We start from the raw sequence: 21,724 nt of genomic DNA, 5'->3' as shown, positions 1-21,724 counted from the left end.
TTATGCAATATTAAAGGTTATCGAAATGGAGCTTTCCTTTTCACGCACTATGCACGTTGTAAATATTACATTGCTAACATTATCATTTTTTATTGTCCTGTCATTTCGTGCGCATTTTTGCGCCGAATCCTTGTAATTCGAATGCACGCGTCCAATCTATAAACGCGTGGCAATTGAATCCACTTGTCGCGAAATGGTAACAATTATATTATATATTTGACATTAATTTGCATATCGGTTACGCCGATCATCATGGCAATCGATACGGTCTAACGCGGTTAAACGAACTATTTATAACATGCGTCACTATTATCAGTTACAAATCGCAGATTTATAATCAAACAATTTAGTAGTTTATTTTTAGACTGCTACTATCAGCACCTTTTTTTCTTATTATTTTATTTGTTTTACAATCTCTTAAAAAAAAGAGAAAGCTAATTGTTTTCCTGTAAAAGTGTTAATTGTTTTTCTGTCAAAAATTATCAGGTATTTTAAAGAACACTTGTTTCTTTATCATATATTTATTTTGCTTAATTCTTAGTACAGAATGTTGTTATTATAATATCTATATTATCTCGTTATATTATAAAATTATTTCGGCGAAAAATTTATCGTTTGTTCGTGACCGGCGGATGAACGCGAATATGAACAAGACATTCATTGAAAACAAATCGCTAAAATAAAGAAATTCCATTCGTAAATTTTTTCAAAGCGCTCATAGAGCTGCATGATTTATTATTTCGTCATATAAAGAACGTCATTCACGATTGACGATAAGTAATATCCTTCTACATCAGTTTCGGTCCAGTTTCTACATAATCGCGATAATTATCGTATTTTGTTCTTAATGCATTTACTTATCCAAGAAATTAATTCTGACTTGAATTAATTGCGAGCTGCAATAGAAATTTTATGAAAAACTGAAAGCATTTTTAAATACTTTAATTTTATTGCACGCGTAATTAAATGTACGTAACGTAAGTCGCACTGAACCAGTGTTTTTAATTTTCTGAAAAAAATATAATTGAAGGAAAAGATCAGTTTTTTCCATCTTTTCTAAAAAATACAGGAAAGTATGACTATGATGACACTCACAGTAGTCTTTGTTGATAAATTATTTAATAGAGCTCTGAAAAAAATCTTAAATGCATTGACGTAGAAGATGATAAAGCGATATTATCTTAGAAGAAAGAAAATCGGAAAAAAACGGCAAGGAAGTAATTGAAAAAGTTCATGTCTCCCAAAAATTTCGAGAACTTTTTCGGACTAAGAACACAAACCCGGAGCGATTTATATGTAATAAATATTGCAAAGATTTGATATCAGATAATAATTTATAATCACTGTTCTGTTTACAATATTCACAATAGTTTGGAATTGTGGAATAGGGAGAGGGAAGGTCGATAGACAACAACGACGTGATTTGACATCTGCGACCACCACCACCACCATCTCTGCGAAATCATCAGGCGATACGGGGATCAAGGGTGAATTATCTTCGACTTTATAAGTTGACTAGTCCTGTGCAGGGTAAGACAGACAGTAGTTGTATTTTCGCCAGCCAGCGTTAAACAACTATAGAATGCCCGTAAGTACATTCCAATTTCTGATAAAATTTCGAAACTTAAGATTCATATAATAATTTATATAAATTTTATATAATATAGAACGTCGCTGTAGAGTAAAGTTACTTTTTGAGAAATTTTAGTAATTATTTCATAAATCACTTTTGGATTTGTAAATTTGACATATGATATTTATTTATACATTTATAGACTAAATTATTCTTACCTTTTAATATTTTTAACAATTTTATTGTGTTGTCTTAAATAGATTTTCTTTAATAAATTAGTGAGAATTTTTTGTAGCCAAACATAAAATTTTTTTCAAATTTGTAATTAAAAAATTATTGCATATAGATACGTTGTAAAATCTCTTCTTCTTCGACTGAAATTCTTATATCGTAGAATTCACGCAACATTTGCTTTATAAATTGCCAGATGTTTAGATTCTCGCATAATGAATTATTGCACAATTATATACATGTCAGTGTTAAACGCAATTTATTTACGTCAAAAATTCTCTTTTATGTCATACATATAACGTTTCCACGAATGTAATACGTTTTCCGCGTATGTATTAAACAGATAAACGCTGATACAGTAAAATCTATTTGAAATTTTTTCTCCACGATTTCTCACAATACATCTCATAATAGCAAAAAAAAGATTATAGATATAAATAACATTCAGTATTCTCGAAATAAATTATTAAATTTATAAATGAAAACGTATTTACATAAATTAATATCTTATAAAAATTATATAAACATGAGTCCTGCTTTTCAAATTATTTATTTTTGTACACGATATATATTTTATGATATAATTTATGATATTTTGGTATAGTGATGAGTCTTGTGAAGATGTCAGAGAGATAAGTCAAAAGTAAATATTCGAATATACGAATATTCGAGATATTGCCGATTTATCGTGATTCCATTACTGATGTGTCCGCTCTTTTCGAAGTTTACCAGTCGAATCTACTAATCTTCGTAAATCTCCTATCTCTAACCCGTCATTTGTTGTCGTTTTCGATTCTTCTCGCGATCAAAAATATTTTATTCTCTCCCTTTGATTGTTAATGACAATGGAGTGTTTTTACTTTTTTAACCGTTCGAGGAATAATCTAGATTTGTTGTTACATATAATACACACAAGCGAGAGCTATTAAATACAATTATAAAATAAAGAATAAATTGCGAAAAATACATATTTAATGAAAAATATTTTATTTATTTTATTTCTCCATTTTTCATTAAAGATATATATATATATATATATATATAATATATATATATATACATATATATATATATATATATATATATAGGTAGCTACCCATGTAACTAGGTCATTAATTCTAGTAGATTCATAAATTTCTTTTTATACGAATAGAAAAATTCTCTCATTAACGCGCGTTCCGTTCCATTCCGTAATATAATAAAATGTATTCAATGGTATAAAACTCTAGGTCACTCCTTGCAAATTTTTGCGACTGTATATATTTTTACACATAATAAACCGTATTAATATTGTAATGCTTCCCGAAGATATAATTATAGAAATTAAAAACACAAAATATTTAAAAATTATAATTTTTTAAATATAATGATAAAGAGAATTAAAGTATGAAGTACAATTTTATGTATAACTTTAGCAATTATAAAATAAAAAAGTCACGTGTAAGAGATGTTAAAAATGCCGGATAATTATGTGAAACACTGCTGTGTTGCAATTTTAATAAAAAAAGATAAAAATATGATAACTACAATTTCTCAAGTAGAAATAATTTATTAATATAAAGCAACTGAAGACAAGATTGCTCGTTCATTACTTTATTAAGCAATTTTTTTACAGCAACCAAGTCATGTCACGCTGTTGGACCCATCGCAACAGCTTCGACCCGAGCCAATATATGACGGGAAGCTGCAAAGTCAATTCCGCAGTTTTAATGAAGATCTCGATGATCCCATCAGTAAACGTGTCGAAAAAACATACAAAGAGATGCACACCAATCAAACCGTCGATTTCGTAAAATGTCAGTCAAAATGAGACTAATTATATACATAATCATATGTTCTTGTATCTTATTTGCTTTCGTTTTCATATTTAACGGTGATAAAAGAATAAATTAGATCAGTATAAGTAAAGTTTATCTCCATGTAGTTTAAATGAATTAAATTTGTATTTTTTTATATTTATATGCTACGGATATAATAAAAAAAGAGTACGACAAAATTGTCATTTTCTTTACAGCTCGCATGAAAGATTGGCTTCAGTTTAATAAATCCAAAATGACGGTGAAAGATGCCCTTCTCAAACTGAACGACCTCATAGACGAAAGCGATCCGGATACGGACATGCCTAATATCGTCCACGCATTCCAAACCGCGGAGTCTATCAGAGAGAAGCATCCGGATTTGAGCTGGTTTCATCTTACCGGCTTAATACACGATCTTGGCAAGGTGAAACGAAATATCAATTCAATTATTTGAAACATAATTCAATTATATCCAGAATTACCTTTAGCGACCCTTTTTCGTCCTCTCTAGTTATTCTAGTTACCCTTTTCTATTATTCTTCCAATCTCTTAAGAATAATTTTCTCTTTACAATTTTTTGACAATTAATAACAAGTAAGAAACACAGAATGAGACTTATGTCGATATTGGTTGCATTCAGTAGAAAAATCAATCTTACAACTGTTATAAAATTCTTGCTGTTATCCTTTGAATTTTATAAAAGCTTCATAAAAACTTTATTTGATTTATAACATTTTTTTAGTCAAAGTTATGCATTTCCTATTTATTGTTGAATTCAAATGTAGCAATAAATATACTATTATTTTCAAATAACAAACATATTGTATGCTGTAGGTGATGGCGTTTTATGGAGAACCCCAATGGGCAGTGGTAGGTGACACATTTCCCGTCGGATGTGCCTGGGGTGATTCTATTGCCTATAGAAAGACAAGTTTTAACAATAATCCCGATGGCAAAGACCCTCGTTACAAGTACGTTACAATAAGTACTCAATTAGTTTTCCATTCCTAAAAAGAAAATTAAATTATCAATATTTGAGGTGTTTTTAATTTAAAAAACATCAACAAAAGAAGTATGTAAGCCAACTATCGGTGTAAGTCGAATTGAAAAACTGGTAGAAAAATTTCTTGGCTTTTATGTAAAGCAACGGTGCGCAGAAACAATTAAAACTAAATAATTCTGCATATACAAATATCACGCTAAAGAAAATTTTTTTGTTACAGCACAAAATATGGCATGTACAAACCTAAATGTGGAATATCCAATCTGATGATGTCATGGGGCCATGATGAGTACTTGTACCGCTTACTCGTCCACAACAAGAGCAAATTACCGAAGGAAGCTTTAGCTATGATTCGCTATCACTCTTTTTATCCTTGGCATGCTGGCGGCGACTATATGTACTTCTGCACCCCGGAAGATCTCGAGATGTTGAAATGGATAACGGAATTTAAGTAAGTTGAATGTAATATAATACAAGATAGAAAAAAAAACATTAATTAAATAAACACAAATTATAAAATATATCTAATTTATTAGATCACTCCAATAATAAAATTTAAATATAGATTACATTTAATTATTAGAGTTGTATCACCGGTGAGTAATTTGATGCAAAACATTTTACAGCAAATTTGATCTTTACACCAAGAGCGGTGGTGTCCCAGATATTGAGAAATTGTGGCCTTATTATGAGAAATTAATCGATGAATACATCCCCGGAGTAATCGAATGGTGATCCTCTTCTACAGGTATAGAGAACGAGCCGAGAGATTATACGTAATTTATACGTAATTTTATTCGTATTCATATATCGTATATATAATATTTTATTCGTAATTTATACGGTATTTTAAATGACGCTTTTTATATGAAAATAATATAAACTATTTTATCATTAAACACATGTATTTACACATAAGACTTTTAGAATTTAATATTTAATTTACGATAACATTTTATTTTCTTAATATAAAATAAAATGTTTATACCAAATCTCTAAGCTAATCTCATTAAAATAATGTATTGTAGCTAAATATATTGTGTTATAGTATAATATATAAATTATATAATAGATTACAATAACGTATATATATATATATATATATTAGAAAAGACATTCTTATTATATATTAGGTAATATATAATACGTATGTACGCTACGTGAAAAAATCTAAAATTTAAGTCATGTTAAATATAAAAAAACCTAATTTTAGATCAAATAAGAAATAAAATACTCTTTAGAATTAACACGGTTGTTGCTGCATAAATTAATATTTGTTTATTAAAATAGCTAAGCAAAATTAATTAAATAGTAGCGCATATGTTTGATCCTCGGTTTGGAGCCTGATCAGTGCAGAAAGATTGTTGACCGCTCAATGTAAAAATTTACAAACTTTGGTGATTCGAGTCGCTTCCCCGTTCAAGACAATAAAATGAAGACCTTATCACAATCAATTACAAAAAAGCAAATTATAAAGAAACTATTTTTGCAATATGAAGAAATGTTGGACAAAAAAAACTAATTATTTTGTTGAATTTTATTAATCTCGAAACCTAGTTAATTTTATTTATTTTTATTTATTTAACTTAATGTTACACATAAATTGTAAATAATTCAATGATTGTTCTATCTGGATCTTGATCTATCTAAAACTGATCAGATTCCGCAAATATCATTCGCGAGATTACGAAAGGAGACCTGACATCTCCTTCGCGAGCTATTACGCTGTTCGTCCGTAATAGACAGCCAACGCATTCTTCCGCGATTTTCGCACGCGATTCGCTGAGCAGCCTGCTTACGTGCGTTCCGAAAATTTGCGCGCGCGTAAAACTTCCAGGCGAATAAAATTGATTACACGCGCTGTCCGATGTGATGATAAAGATCGCGGTTATCTCGATTAGATGACTAATCCGCCCGTTAAACGTACGGTAGCGAAGGGGAGTTTGACTCACGCGGGTCGACCGGTTCTTCGAACGAAGAATTCGTTCCCCAGGAATTGATTTGCTTATTTTTATTAATGTATTCGTAAGGCAAATCGCGCGTAAGGTCATTCTGAGAATCATAATCTTCCATAACAGTACAAGATTATTTTAAGAATAATTAATTCTATTTCAGATATAAAATTTATTTTGTTAGATTTAAATTAAGAAAAATACAAATAATTATTAATATAATCATTTATTATCAATAATTGTAACTATAGGTAAACGCGTTTGGCGAGTAGGAAAATCCTACTGAGAAATCAAGATGTATTTTAGAAGTTTTATTATTACGATACGTGTGTGTATGTATACATATATATACAAACTTTTTTTGTTACATTTGCAGACGTAATCTAGAACATAATTAATCATGCAGGTAATCGTGAAGATATTATAGCTTTGTTTATAGCGGCGGGGTTTTCCCGTGCATTGTCACGCGCTTATCACATATATTATCCGGGTTGGGTAAGTTAATATTTTTAAAATTAAATTAAAGTTAATGGGCTTAATTGTAAAATTAATTTAGTTACGTCAAAAGTTGCATGAACAAAAAATTAACTTAAAGTTAAAAGTTAAGTTAGGATTAAGTTAAATTAAAAATTAATTTTTAAAAATATTATTTATATATATTAATCAGAATTAGAATATCATAATTTTTTTAAATTACGCTACTCTAAATAAAAAACAAATAAATATGTGAATTATCAAATTTAATATTTTATTTGTAAATTAAAATAACAAATAGTGTTTTTTATATAGAAATGTATTTCTTCCTTTTACGCAGATAAATTTGTAACTGGGGAAAAAAGTTAAGGTTCACATGGTTTAAAAATAACTAGTTAAACTAGTTAAAAATTAAAATTAACTAAGTTAAATTGAAAGTTATTAACTTTTCAGCTAGTTACTAACCAACCCTGCATATTACGAATAGCAGGTGAACTTTTGGCACACTTGAGCATCCTGGCTGGACGTGTAGAGGTGCCTAGGAAGTTTTCAATAAACCGGACAATCTACTGTGTCTCACGGCTCCGATAAACTGACCAGCGTTCCGCGTCATTATAATGGACCGCAGCCTCTTTATAGTGGCTATACGCGACAGTAATATCTCGTCTTGTATTTTCGCGCGTATCTCTGCCTTCGCGTTGGGTCGAGAAGTTTTCAGATTGCATCCGCGCGATGCCCTTACAAGTGATGAACGCGATGAGAACAGAGAAACCGGGCAGAAACAATGATGTCGAGAGGCAGAAAAATCCATTTAATGTTTCGGAAGTAATTGAAGCTGATTCCCGTGTGGCCTAAAGAAACTTTCAGCTTAAAACTTTACTGCAAAGCCCTCAATGTTTTTTTTTTCTAAAAAAAAAACAATTTTTTTTTTAAATTTGATCTTCTAAGGGAAGATCAAATTTTAATTCAAATACACCGCGCGGATCGAGCATTGAAATTTCTATCGATTCCATCGAAAGCGCCGCAGTTCGTCCGCTATGTTCAGAGCGTTAAAAAACACGGTGCGAATAGCAAGTCATCACGTATCACGTATACTCAACTCGAGTAACGGCGAGTCGCGATCGATCTTTCGTTAATAAAATGTGCGTTTCGGTGAATTCGGGAGATCGAGACCTCTATTATTGTGCCGAATATTGAATTCAGTATCATTCCCTCCCGCCTCTGTGTACTTGTCGACGAATCGACGCGCGTCACCACTGCTCTCCATGCGTCGCCGCGTAAAAAAAGATCTCGGTCTCCAAGTCTGATTACGATTGAACATCGTGCATTTGAGAACGGCGTGCAGTTAATTGAAGAGCTAATCCATAGAGACGCGTGCTTGACGGGTGCTAAACATGAAAAGGATCCCGATTCAGCATCTTAACCTTACTCCGATTCGCGGTACCAGAGTGAAGTTGCTGATCGGAGTGAAGTTGTCGCCGTCAAAACTTTCCATCGCGAAATCGCCGACACGGTTGATCGGGAAGTATGCGGCCTGCGCGATCAATTTTGCATCTATCCGTTGCATTTCGGATAAGACCGTGTGTTCTCACGTGTACGAGTCCCGTGGAGAAGCAAGCACGACGAATTCCGAGAGAGGGGAAGCCGATCTGGGTGTGTCTGGGAGGCGAGCGACGACGAAGCGACCATGTGGGGTGAGTAACCTATCGTTCACTTATTACTTATGACGTTTACTTGTTATTCACTTGTTATTCAGTTGTTTACTCTCGCGTGGCACCGACGATCGCTCGTGACACACACGCGTCTCATTGATCGTTTTGCAACATCGATCCGAACATGTCTTGTAGATTGAGAGGTTAGTTCGTTAGTACCTCGGAGATAATCGAGGAGGATTATAGGCTCGTGCACAATGAAGCAACGGCTTAAGGCGAGCACGTTTCTCCTTATAAACGTTCTTTAAATCATTTCTGATCGTTACATCCCTTTGAATTTATGCGAGATGACCTTTACGGATGAATATTCATGTTTAAAAAAGTAATTAATGTTCGATAACCTTTCGGTAGAAGGAATTAATCCGGAGGTTCTTTCTCTCTTTCTCCCTCTTTTTCTCTCTCTCTGTCTCTCGTACCTGCGCTTGTTAACGAGCGGATTGATCGATCGTTTTGTGCAGGATAATTGTCGGTTGCGTTTAACAAGCGCGCACAAGACGTAACGCAAGGCAGGTTCGAAACATAACCTTCTAATCTCATATTGTTTCGCAAGCACCCGGTCGCCGATCTCGCGACGCGTCCGTCGCACGCATACACTGCGCGGTCGAATCTTATTTATCTCGACGTCGGCGCGCCGCCTCTCAGTTCCCGAATTAGTCTCTAATTAATCCACGCCAGGGGAAATTGATCGAGAGCGACAAATCTCCGTCCGGGTGGGCGACAGATAAATATTCATGAGCCGGCCGGTGATCGCGTAATAATCTACATCTACAACTACGCTCGAAGAGGCTCCGTCCTAAATTAAGGAGCTTGTTTCTCTCTCTCTCTCTCTCTCTCATCTATCGCGTAACGGGGACGAGGACGAGGAAGAGGAGGACTTGGGTCGCGAGGGAAAAATTTCGCGTCTCTCATTTTTCTCTCACGGCGCGTAATATCACGAGGTCGAGTGCAAACCCCTGAGTGCTTCGCGGTTCTTTTGCGATCTCCGCGGTCGTCGTCGCGCACGTATAACGTGATCGATGAATCTGAAAGGCCGTTATTGTTTAATTAACGACTACGCGCGACTTGTTAACGAGAGAGAGAGAGAAAGATGGAATTATTCCACGGCTTATTAACGAATCGACCGATCGCGCGGTCCGCCTCGACGTGGCGGGAGAGGGGGGGGGGATAATTGTCGGCTTTCTGCATCGCGACGTGCATCGTTCCCGTGCACGGCGGCGATCGCGAAGGGAGAAGGGCGATTGACCACGATTGGCGTCCCTTCACCGATCTGGGACGCGCGCGCGTCGTAATAAAAGGCCGACAGGTCGGCGTGGCCGTATAGTTACTCAACCTGAAACGGGGTTACATCGATCTTCCCGATGCGTGGAGGCGTGTAACCGTGAAGTCGCGGACACATTCATGTGTGTATACACTATTCTGTTTTGTGTGTGTGCAAAAGGAAAAAGTACGTTACGTATATATAAGGGGAAAGTACGTTTTCGCGTAAATTGAAGAGGCGCGACACACGCGTTTCACTAATTTCCGCTTTAAACTTATTATATGCTGACGTATAATGGAAAAGTTGAAATGTAATGGTTTTATGGAGTCATTAACGCGCTGGCGACGAGATAATCCTTTACTTTTGTGATGATTAATAAAAGGTCGCTATTTATATCAATTCTTGCTTTTATTTTTCTTTCGGAGATATAAATAAATTATTAGAGAATTATTTTTAAAAATTAATTAATATAAGTTCTAGGAAGAAGAGAATTTATGAAACTTGCATAGAGAGAAGATAAAATAGATAAAGTAAACTAAATGCACACACAAAAATACATAGAAAAATGATTACTCAATTTCTTTTATTTATTTATAAAACTATGAAAAAATAGAGTATTATATAAGTAAATCAAACTTTTATTTTAACTTTATATTCTTTATTGAAGTATTAAATTAGGAATCAGGATGTGTTTTGAGTAAATTTGATGCTTACAATTGATTTACGAATATATAAACCAATGAAATATTTAAAATAAATAGTATTTATTTAATTTTTAAATTATTTATTATACGTATATATATTTTTGCATGTATATATGATATTTTAGTTTTAATCTTTAAATATTACTTCTTATTTTAAGTAAATGAATTTATTTTAAAACTATTTTCAAGAAAATAATCTTTGTCAAGATAATCGTTACCTAAAAGAAGGAAGTTAAAATTAAGTAATCGCTTTTTTTTTAGCACGACAATGATATTTTTAATGGCTTCTTGTGAAAACTTGTGCCGATTAGAGTTAGGGCCGCCGTACAGATTTCTGCATAACACGAAATGCATAATGCCTAAGAGAATCAATCAATCGGAGTCGTCCATTTCTCTCCCCAGAATAGAAATAAAGACCTCTGATTGGTTAATTCTCTTATGCATTATGCATTTTGTGTTATGCAGAAGTCTATGCGACGGCTTTTACGTTTGTTCTTTCAGAAAGGGATTTCTTTATTTTAACAATCCACCGGCATAAGAGCCGGCATCATTGTATCTAATGTTCGCAACGTTAAAACGTCCTAGACTTTCGTTGATGCCCACCTCCGCACTCGGGGTTGATCGGGTGACCAGAGAGAGATAGGAATCGTGACAAAGCGTAGGTGGATTGTTCCCGGGGCACTCCTATGGACGCAGGTGACTTACCTGGAAGTTCAATTAGAGGCGATTCCGTGATGGGGAATGAGCGAACAAGCGAGCGAGTGAGCGAGCGGGGCGGCTGCGAATGCGCATAAACGCGTGATCACGATCGCGAGAACGAGAGAGGATCCCACCCACACCCTTTCCCTCTCCCCCTTCCCCCCCCCCCCCGCACTGGGCAAACGCCGGAGCTGCGTGTCGGCGAAATTGGCTTAGTCAGCGGCCACATTATAGGGCATTATGGAACATTAACGGGACGCGTTATTGTACGGCAGCATCAGACCGCCATCCGCGCGATGTGCATATCGCGGTGTGTCCCCCTCCCCCCCTCCCCCGGCGTGATGTCCATGTGCTTGTGCATGCACGCGGACGCGTGTTGTACGTACCCCCCTCGGTGTAATACACCGGCCGTCGCGGGCAGAGAGAGCGGGGGAGAACGAGCGTATGTAGCTGTAGGTCACATAGCTCGTGAATCATGCAACCTTACCTTTACCTCGTAAGCGATCGCGACTTCTGAGAAGCCGTGCGGAACGCGCGCGGGGGTATATGTATACGTATATACGTGCACACGGACGCCCACGCGATCCCATGTAACCGAGACCCACACACGGCGCCGCGATTCTCCGATACCAACCTCTCTCTTTCTCTCTCTCTCTCTCTCACGCAGCCCATCTCGTTTTCTCTCCCTCCCTCTTTCTCCCTCGTCGTGTCCGCGACCTCCGGCTAGCCAACCCTCGCCGAAGGTCGCCAAGGTCTCGAGCGCAACGAGGTGCACCGCGTGACGGATGCTGCTGACGGGAGAGATGAGGAGAACGTCGCTCTCGTAGGAACTGGAGTTCGCGGTAATCGGTGGTACGTAGTTCCCGGAACGGAGATTCGCAGGACCTTAACTCGCCGACGGAGAAAGTCGTGGGCTTTTCGGAACAGATTTCACGGAAGCCATAAAAGCGAGAGATAGGAGTTACATCTTTTGAATTAAATAATGAGGAGTAAAACTGGGTTATCGTACGATTAATATTAAGAAGAGGAATCGTAGCAGAATTACGTAACGTACTATATCTTTTGCATAAAATTGTGTTTGTGAAATTAATGTCAATCGATAAAAGAATTATAATTAATGAAATTATATGTTTTAAAATCTGATAACAGAAAATTTGATAAAATCGATATGTTATACGTAACTTAAATGATATAACATGTAATGGTTTCGTCATAAATGGACACGCAATGTCTTCATGAAACATTGATGTGGTCAGAAAGAAATACAATATACAATGTAAAAGAGAAATGTAAATTTGTAAAGGTGTCGTAAATCTACGAAAATTATCTGCATAATAATCTGGATAATTTACAGCAATTTGCCTCCACTTTTCAGTTAACGGTACCGCAACTTAATAATTTGAAAACGTTACGCGGGGACGTTAAAGCATCTTTCCGACGTGTCTTTGTTCCGAAAAGAATTCGAGATAATCATCCCTCGTCCCTTTCGCACGCCGTTAATGTGAAATATAGTGTGACGATGAGAAGATAAACGCGACAGGTGAAACTCGTGTTCCGCAATGTTGAAAAAAATGGAGATCGAAACTGATATCGGCGACCACCTTCGACCATCTGTGCTCGGAGATGCGGAATAAATTTTAATGATTTTTTTTTATATATTCGCCATTTAATATTTGTAATTGAAATTAATCTCTTTTGCCAAAAATGGAGCATCGTTCACCGAAAGTATTTCTTTAGAAAGTATCTGTAAACATATAGGGTGTACGTGTGTTTCCTGTAACTCGATCATTTAGAGATCGTCAACATTTATTTAAGTGAGGTATTTTTATTATTCTTATTATACATTAGGCATATTTTTATTAAAGTAGTAATATAGTTTATTAAAAAAACAAATTCAACCATACAGGATATGTTGACCTTAAGGTGACATTAAATATAAAAAAATCACACTTAAATGTTTAAGGTTATCTTATCTTAAGGTCAACATATCCTATATTGAATTTATTTGTTTATGAACATTACTACGTTGATGAAAATATGCCATCCTATTTTAAAAAATGTTGATACTCTCCAAATCTCGTGAAATAATGAAAGTATGAAAAAAGCCCAATCATAATACTTGTTCTTTTAAAACGATAAACTTTTTCCTTTAACATTTTTTCGTATTATTAGAAACAATAGTGATATTCTAAATAATCGAATTACAAAAATATTCTGTATTGTAACTTATTCTGTAATAGGACATTATGAGATATGATATAATACAAATACAAAACATTCTATAATGTTATAAACTATTATTAAGCGTATCGTTTCTACATATTAATTTTCGTGACGTTCCCGGCGAAATTCGTGTGGGTAAACGTGTCTCGTCGGGGGATAATGCGTTTTAATTTAGGTGAGAGTTGGAGAAGGACACGCGGGATATCCTACGATGCGGAAATATACGCGGGGGTAGCGGAAGGATGATAGCGCGACAGTCCCGCAACATCGGCGCGGCACCGTTCTTTGTCCACCTACCTGAGAGTGCGATTACTCTTCATGCTCATTATCCGCCCGTTCCGCGAATTCGCCAGGTTTCCCCGTAAAATGCGTCATAGGATCGGCGCGAATTACCGTGCCGGCAGAAAATGTAACGACCCGTATTCCCCTCCTGTCTTTTTTCCTCCTTTTGCTTTTTATTAATTTGACAGTTCCGGTAAAGCAGCTCCCGCGAATATTTTCCCACGAGCTTGGTTTTTTTATCTCCGTCGCGAAACACGCGGCGATAAGTTTCCTGTTTTCCCATACTGTCCCCTCCCTCCCTCCCCCCCCGCCCCGACGAGATAATATTTTGCATTCAGATGCAAAAGCGAAGGCGTCATTCTCTACGTAAGTTTCAAGAATAGATGTGTTTGGATGACAAAGCTGCTGATGAACAAAAAAAATGTTGCGTTACACTCGAATTTTCAGAAATGAAAAAATGTGATATCAATGTATATTACGACTTTTCCGATTTCTGCTAACGGTAACATTTAAATATGTTACATTTCGCGCGCGCTTTTTATTTGCGCTTTAATTAATTAATTAATTACTATTATACATTACGCACCTTTGTCGTGACCTGATTTAAATAACGTTACTGTCACCTCAGATGTATCGCATCAGGTGTTAAATCATTGTCGCGGCGGAGATTCGAATTCCATCAGCTAATGCTTCCTCGGAAGCGTCAATGTGCCTTTCGGGTACAGGGTCTCCATTCATTATTCTAACGTTCGCGTTACCGCATCGTGGTTCACGATAATACCGGGCGTCACGTCAGACGTGTCAATCTACCGCTGCGCCTTCTTCCGAGAAGCGGCCCGTGATGTCGTCCCTACCTGCGATTGCATACCGCTGCACCGTCGTCGGGGTGTAAGTACACCCCGGCGAGGCCGGCGTGAGTTATGACATATTTGCGGTCGAGGATCTCCTACCTACCTACCTACCTAACTAACCCTTCGTCGCGTAGGAGAGAGATCTTTCCCGCCGCAACTCGACGAGACATAGAATGAAGATCGTACGTGTACACATACACACGGGCACACGCATACGCACACGCGGACCCTCGTACATAGTTGTGATCATGCATTCCTGATGTCTTCCTCACGAGCGGAGCACCGGCCTCGCCGTTAGACCTCTCTCACACCTGCGATCCGTCTATAGTCGCCTCACGAATGACTTGAGGAGCGTGAAGCGGCATCAGCTCGGCGTATTCGTGCTTAGGTTACTCGTGCATCGTGAGAAGAAATCTGTTTGTGAGCATTTCTTTACAAGATTCAATAAGAATCAATTGGAAAGATATATGCACAAATAAAAGAGACGAATTCTTTTGATAAGAAAGCCGATCAAACCTTAATAAGAAAATATTAATAATTGTAAAAATTTGTCAAGAATAGGATTCGGTGTAGCGATTTTTTAAAATAATGTTTCTTTTAAAGAGTTCACTCGGATCATCTTGAAAGTTTTTGTAAGCGCGAATAATTTACGTGGAAGAAGGAAAGTTTTCACTGAAGTACGATCGATTACCGCGCGAATCTGTGTGGAATCAGCTTTACGTTCCGTATCTGGAAGAAAGACACGTGCATCCCGGCTCGATATCCGTAACGGATGGTCTCTCGGAGAATTGTTATAAATATTAAATCAGGTACGAGAGAAAGAGAAAGAGAGAGAGAGAGAGAGAGAGACAGGGAGAACGGCTGACAATTAAGGTAAAACGGACGAGTTCGGCGAAGTAACTGCGACTTATTAAGCTTTTAGCTGCTCGCGCGCGCGTTAGAGATTTTATTGTCAGCCTCTCGGGGATTTCCGCGGAGATCGCGGACTGTCCCGGCGGCACTCCTCACGACACATTATCCGGGCTATTATCCGGAATCCCGCTAATGCACCGAGATTAACGGATTATCACGCGGAAAGCGCTCCGCTTCCGCGAAAAAGGGCGAGGGACTCGCACGTGTCGCGCTCGCGCGACCGTAGTCCCGGCATCGATCGGCGATTTCCGGGAGGTGACTTCATTCGGGGATTCCGTCGCGGTCACGCTTTCGTTCGTGTACCTATGTACACCTGGCGGGGGGGGGGGGGAGACAGGGAGAGAGAGGCCGAGAGAAGGACGGTGAAAGACCACCTCGTCAGGTACTACCACCCACCCCTTCGTTACGCTACACGTGAGTACTTCGACCCCCATTACGAGGACGCGCGTAAAACCCGGATCGTCACGTCCTTCGCGCGCCGATCGATTCCGTCTGTGTTCTTTTTTTATGATTGATTTTCCCGCTGACTTTCTCGCTGATTAACCTGGACGCCACGATGCGTCTGCTAGGCGCGGCGTTGTAACAGGCGAAAGCCGGGGCTGCGGAAAGTTGACTGTGGAAAAAGTTTCAAACCCGACATCTATTTAATCTCTCGACGATTCGTCACGTGAGAATCGAGACAAAACAGGCGCATTTTTACGGAAATTAGGTTTGATATTTATCGTTTTTCTTTTTTTTTTAATTATATATAAATAACTGTATATTTGCGAGTTTATATCATAAACAAAAGTGCTACCTTTTTGATGATGAGGTCGTTAATGTATGGATCCTTCCAGGAGCGAAAGTTCGCGATAACTCCTTCGGAGGGAAATCACATCCTTACGGAGAAATCGTCGATTCTAGAAAATCACGTCCATATAGATTTAATTAGTCGAAACGCGAGAATCCGAGATGTCGCGAAACGACGAAGTCTCCAGATGCCTCGCGTCGATGCTCGCGCTTTGCCATTAATGCGGACATTAATAGAAAAAGCGGCGTTGTCGCGGAAGATAAATGGTGGAAGCCAGACGAAAGCCGGGGGCTGCGACCTGGCGCTCGTTATCACCGGAAGAAAAGCTAAGTGGAACGCTAACGAGAAAATCGAAGGCGCGCGCGTGGGGCTTACGCGATTGGAATAATCGTGGGTCGGAGGTCAATGCGGATGTATAATTCCTATCCCGCACCTCCATGGAGACGCGGGGGCGAGGACATCACGCCACTTTCCTGCTTTGATTTCCACTTTCGGAACTTGCCGTCTTCGCTTCCATCGCGCCTGGTAATTGGATCTCAAGTGGCGAATCATCTTTAATGATTAGACGAGAGGGGAGGCAAGGGTTCGCTCGTCTCATTATACTTTGTCTCAGGTAATTGAAATTTAGACGTCGATGCACTCAAAGGTGCCGCGACGCGAGAAGGTACGTCGCTTTTAACAACCGAAATGAGTCTCGAAATTTGATCGACAATTTTAGAATAAAGTCTAGAAGTTTAATTGTGAAAGATTAATTTTTTTTTTGCCTCCGTAGTAGTCGGCATCTGGTTGAAGTCGAGGCGATAACGGAAGAAATTGGAACGGACGACATTGGATAGTCCGAAAGGGAAAGGTGGTGTGCGAGACAAAGTGGCCGGAAGACGAGACGCGATGACGGCAGGACGGCAGGAGATTCGGCGGCAAGGAGGAAGAAAGGAAGAAGAAACGGAGGAAAGGAGAGAATTACTCGAGTGGTTCTCTCGGGATCTCGTTCGCCGTCTACCACCGTTCGGCCGCCGTTCAGTCGGGTGCACAAAATTCCGAGAACCGCCGCCGGGGGCCCTTTACCCGGCCCGCCGCGAGGAGACGAGTTCTGCGCGAGATCGCGAGGGAACGAAAAAAGCGAAGGGAGAGACACTCGAGACGCGAACGGGAACGCGGACCCGTCACCGGATATCTCGAGATGATGGGATTCAACGACTGAAATTGAATCGTCAAATGCGCTACGTGTTCTCAATATTCGCTCCTTGTACGAGATATTAAATTGGGTACTTTTTAGAGTACCTTTCATCCCGAATTGGTCTTATTTTATGCGCTAAGTTTTCGATAATAAAGGCGTAATTTTTTACGCTTCTTTCTCTGGAAGAAAATGCACGCAAATAGAAAAATTAGGGGGAAATGTCACGTTTTTTTTATTTCAAATTATACATAAAATATTGACATATAAAACTATGTAATAATAATAATCTTTATTACTTCAAGCATATAATATAAAACTATGTATAATTAATAATAATTATAATTTATGCATACATAATTTATTTATTGATTCTCACTCGGCTCACGCGAATGCTTTCGCGTTTTTGCAATCACATTTGCTCACATCGAATAATCAATACACTTAATATCAATAATAAATTACATCTAAAATTACCGTTTTCTCTTGCAATCTCAAGATAGTATAAATATAAATATTTTTTGCCATGATTTAGAGCTTTGATAATGATGTTAGCTGATCGTTATCTTTCACGAAGGAAAATATAAATTTATATGAATTAATATCAATTATCACTCGCATATATGTAGAAAGAAGTTTTATCGAATACATTTATCTCTTTACAGCCGTTTACCTTCGCGAAGCGAGATCCGGATGCCCTTTGAGCGACTCCCAGGAATCGGGATTGCGGATGAACCAAGATCAGGATGTCCTACGCGCGTCGCGTGTTACTCTTACATGGAAAAACGCGCTCCTGTTCACCCCATTCGGCGACACCTCTTCGGCGCTTGTCAGCTCGGCTCCGGCTGCGGCGGCAGAGTTGAGCTCGCTCGCACCCAGCCGGCCCTCTCGCTCGCTCTCCTCTCGCGCGCGCATTGCGCGGCGCGCCGCGGGCGGGAGCGGACTCGCTGGATATATACATGCACACGCGATATCATAGCGGCGAGCAGTCGACACGCGGCACTCGTACGAAGCGGGTCCCCTCGTGCTCTCCTTCCCTCCTCCTTGCGGCCGGAGGGAGAGAAAGGAAGAAGAGAGACGCAGCAGCACAACCTGACAGAGAGAGCGAAGTGTTTTAGCTTATCTTTCATCTTCCACAAAGCAGAATCTTCGGCGGCGAAGATCGTTCTTCGGTATCGTAATCCGCGGATTAATTGCTTGCCGGTCAATCACATAATCGCGACGGTGCCTCGGCGCGATGACGTCGCCGTTCGCCAACGGGAAGAGGAAGCGTGACGTGAAGTTTCCCCGACTTGGACATCCGGCACCGATCTTCGTCTCGCGGCGCGCTCTTAGAATGCCGCGCGTCGTCGGCCTCTGAGAGATCGATCGGAGACCTCGCTCGATCGCATCAGCGAAACGAGACAACCCGACGCAGCGCGCTCATTCTCTTTCTCTCTTTCACGGAGCGAAGAGATCGCCGTGTGAACGCGGAAGTAACCGGTACCAGCTGGAATCAACCGGATTTCGGAAATACCACTTGTTCTCCGAGCGAAGAAGGCGTCCGTGAAGGATACCAGTCATCCAACAAAGGACCACCGGAGTTCTCGACAAAGCGGCATCCGATCCTCGAGCAGCCGGCGTGAGACCGGCCACGAGATCGCGTCCCTGGCTATGGGCAAGCTCCCAATAATCCCTCGAATTGATACTGCTCGCGACAACGTAGCGAGGGCTGAGCACGGTCGGGAGGAGCGACAGGAGAAAGCGACGACAACGAAGACAACGGCGGTGGCGGTGGAGGCGCGATTCAGCGCGACGGACGGCGCGATCGCCGATAACGCTACCGCCGATCCCGATCGTCGATTCCTTATCGCATCGACATGCGGCCGCGTGTCGAGAGGAGGAGAAGAAGAAGAAGAAGAAGAGGAGCGCGCGCGGAGGAGGCGCCCGGGACGCGCCGACGACCTCGTCGCGCGCCGGAGACGTCGCAGGCATACGTGGCACGCGGAGAGTAAGGGCGATGTCGTCCGGGTGACAGATCGCGACCTGACGAGCGCGACGTCGTTGAGGACCGGCAATGATGCCGAGCGAGACTGCGCTCTCGACGCAGCGGTAGGACTTTGGAACGTCAGGATCGCCGACGACGACGACCACCGCCGCCGCCGCCGCCGCACTTGTTGCGCCATCGTCCCGGTCGACGCGGCCACGTTGATCGCGCGGCGCAGACGAGCCCACGATCGGCGAGCTGGTGGCGTCCTGCTGGCTCACAACAGGTCCGACACCGAAGAGATATTCCGTAGCGCGGTGGACAGTATTACGATAGAACGGGAAGCTTTCGAGATTCCGCTCGTTGTCGGTGCCACGGATCTTTCCGAGTGCAACGAACGTACCTCACCTAACGCGTCCGTTCGAGACGACGTGAACGGTGGATCGCCAACAGCCGTCCGCAAGATCGACAGCAGCGTCAACGTGGGAAACCCTTCAGTTGAGATCGGTATCGTCGAGTCTTCGTGCGAGGAGCGCGTTCCTCTTTCCGCCGAGGAAACGGTGCATCGAAGAGGCACGTCGTCCACGTTTACGCGATTTCCCGCGAAAATCGATCCCGGTGGAAACGCGTGGCGAACGAGCACGCGTTGGAGATTACCGAGGATCGGTTTTCTTCAACGGGCTCTTCTGCTGGGACTGCTGGCGACGAGCTTGCTCTGCGACGCGGTGCTGGCCGCGCCGCAGTCGCCGTCCCTCCTCGAGGACGGCGTCGAAGAGGAGGATATGGCGGCGATGCCGAGGAACAGCCTCGGCGACGACGAGCTGGAGATCATCAGGAGGAGCATCGTGCAAGGCCTCGGACTCCAGAGGATACCTGATCCTTCGAAGGTAAGCCTTGTTGTCGAAAGCAGCATCCGGGGTGAGCATACGAAGTATCGTAACTGCAGTTTTTCGATCATTTTAAAGTGCTACTTTCTAGCAATACAATTTTATTAATATTTTGTAGTTTATCTAGCTTTGTATCTTAAACATTTTAAGATACTTAAATTTAAAAATAAAAATATTGGTAAAGGAAAGACATCTTTTGGAGATTATTAGGAAAATTATTATGCAAGGAAATTTTTCTTCTCGAAAATGTGCAGTTACAATACCTTTCGTTAGTTCCGTCAGCAGTCGAGTGATACACACGAAGAGAGACACAAATTTGACGAGAATGTATGATACATTGCGAAAGTACAGCGCTGAGTTTAGATATTGTAAATCGATGGAAAAATATCATCGATGTTGATAAGGCGTTCCAAATTCCTCGCACTTTTATGAGTCGTGAATTACTTTAATAGCTCGAATTTTTTCATGAATAAAGATCGCCGGGCAATAAATTTTTTTTTTTTTTTTTTAATTACAAACCTAACGAAGCGAGAAACGCTTTTGCGAAATAGCTTTTAGCGCTACGCGTAGAAACGAATTTTATACCGAACGTGGATTTCAATACAGAAGAATTTTTAATTACTTCACGAGACGCAGAGTTTTAAATCTTGATAATGGATGTTTAGGATGATTGAGAAAGGGAATTGACATTTGGCAGGATTTTCGGCTGAAAAATAAATCTAGGAATTTTTTTAAAGGAAGTGATCTAGAAGCAGCGTCCGTTCGAAAACGGATAGTCGAACGGCGCTATTGCCAGGCTACATAAAATCGATGTCGCAAAAAAAAAGTGGGAGTCTCGCCTTGTGCGTATCGACGATCCGCGCCTCGGCACAGTGGAAAAAAGTCGATAAATCCTAAATTATTACAGAGGCGATAAGAGACGAACGCGGACGCGCGCGCGGCGGCGACGACGACGTCGCGCTCTGCATTCGCGGCTTTGAGTTCGTTGATCGAGGACGACGCGTTTGTGTCGAGATTACTCTCGAATAAAACCTCGACTCTCCAGCGCTATAGAGGACAGTTGAACTTTACCAGCAACCTTATCTCGAGTTTCGCGTTTTTTACCGTCGGTTTCGTAACGGCGGAAATCCACGCCCGAAAATTACCCGGGAATCTGCCGGGAACCTTTTTACACTCACAAGCTCTGGGGGAGAAATGAAAAGAGTTCCCCTTTTCATCCTTTATTTATGGAACA

At 40.1% G+C, this 21,724-nt stretch overlaps 2 protein-coding genes across 4 annotated transcripts in view; both read left to right on the top strand.

Moving 5' to 3' along the window:
- The first annotated feature begins 1,469 nt into the window (after positions 1-1,469).
- Positions 1,470-5,631, top strand: LOC105832069 (inositol oxygenase). Its single transcript, XM_028189934.1, has 6 exons — positions 1,470-1,588; positions 3,420-3,600; positions 3,819-4,027; positions 4,438-4,574; positions 4,827-5,057; positions 5,233-5,631. Exons 1-6 carry the CDS (start codon positions 1,583-1,585, stop codon positions 5,339-5,341), a joined length of 873 nt encoding a protein of 290 aa, XP_028045735.1. The 5' UTR covers positions 1,470-1,582; the 3' UTR covers positions 5,342-5,631.
- Positions 5,632-7,292: 1,661 nt separating this feature from the next.
- Positions 7,293-21,724, top strand: part of LOC105832067 (bone morphogenetic protein 4) — a 40,820-nt gene continuing 26,388 nt past the window's right edge. Inside the window, exons 1-4 of one of the 3 annotated variants that reach the window (XM_012672691.3) lie at positions 7,293-8,726; positions 16,510-17,076; positions 17,236-17,728; positions 18,303-20,490. In XM_012672691.3, the coding sequence (XP_012528145.1) occupies positions 19,291-20,490 (1,200 nt within the window). In that variant the 5' untranslated portion in view covers positions 7,293-8,726; positions 16,510-17,076; positions 17,236-17,728; positions 18,303-19,290. Of the gene's footprint in view, positions 8,727-16,509; positions 17,077-17,235; positions 20,491-21,724 lie in introns of all 3 variants that reach the window. The other 2 variants (XM_028190089.2, XM_012672693.3) reach the window with 2 other exon arrangements.

This window comes from Monomorium pharaonis, chromosome 8, assembly GCF_013373865.1.
Source record: "Monomorium pharaonis isolate MP-MQ-018 chromosome 8, ASM1337386v2, whole genome shotgun sequence".
NCBI classification, from domain to species: domain Eukaryota; kingdom Metazoa; phylum Arthropoda; class Insecta; order Hymenoptera; family Formicidae; genus Monomorium; species Monomorium pharaonis.
This window is presented reverse-complemented; position numbering and strand designations above follow the sequence as displayed.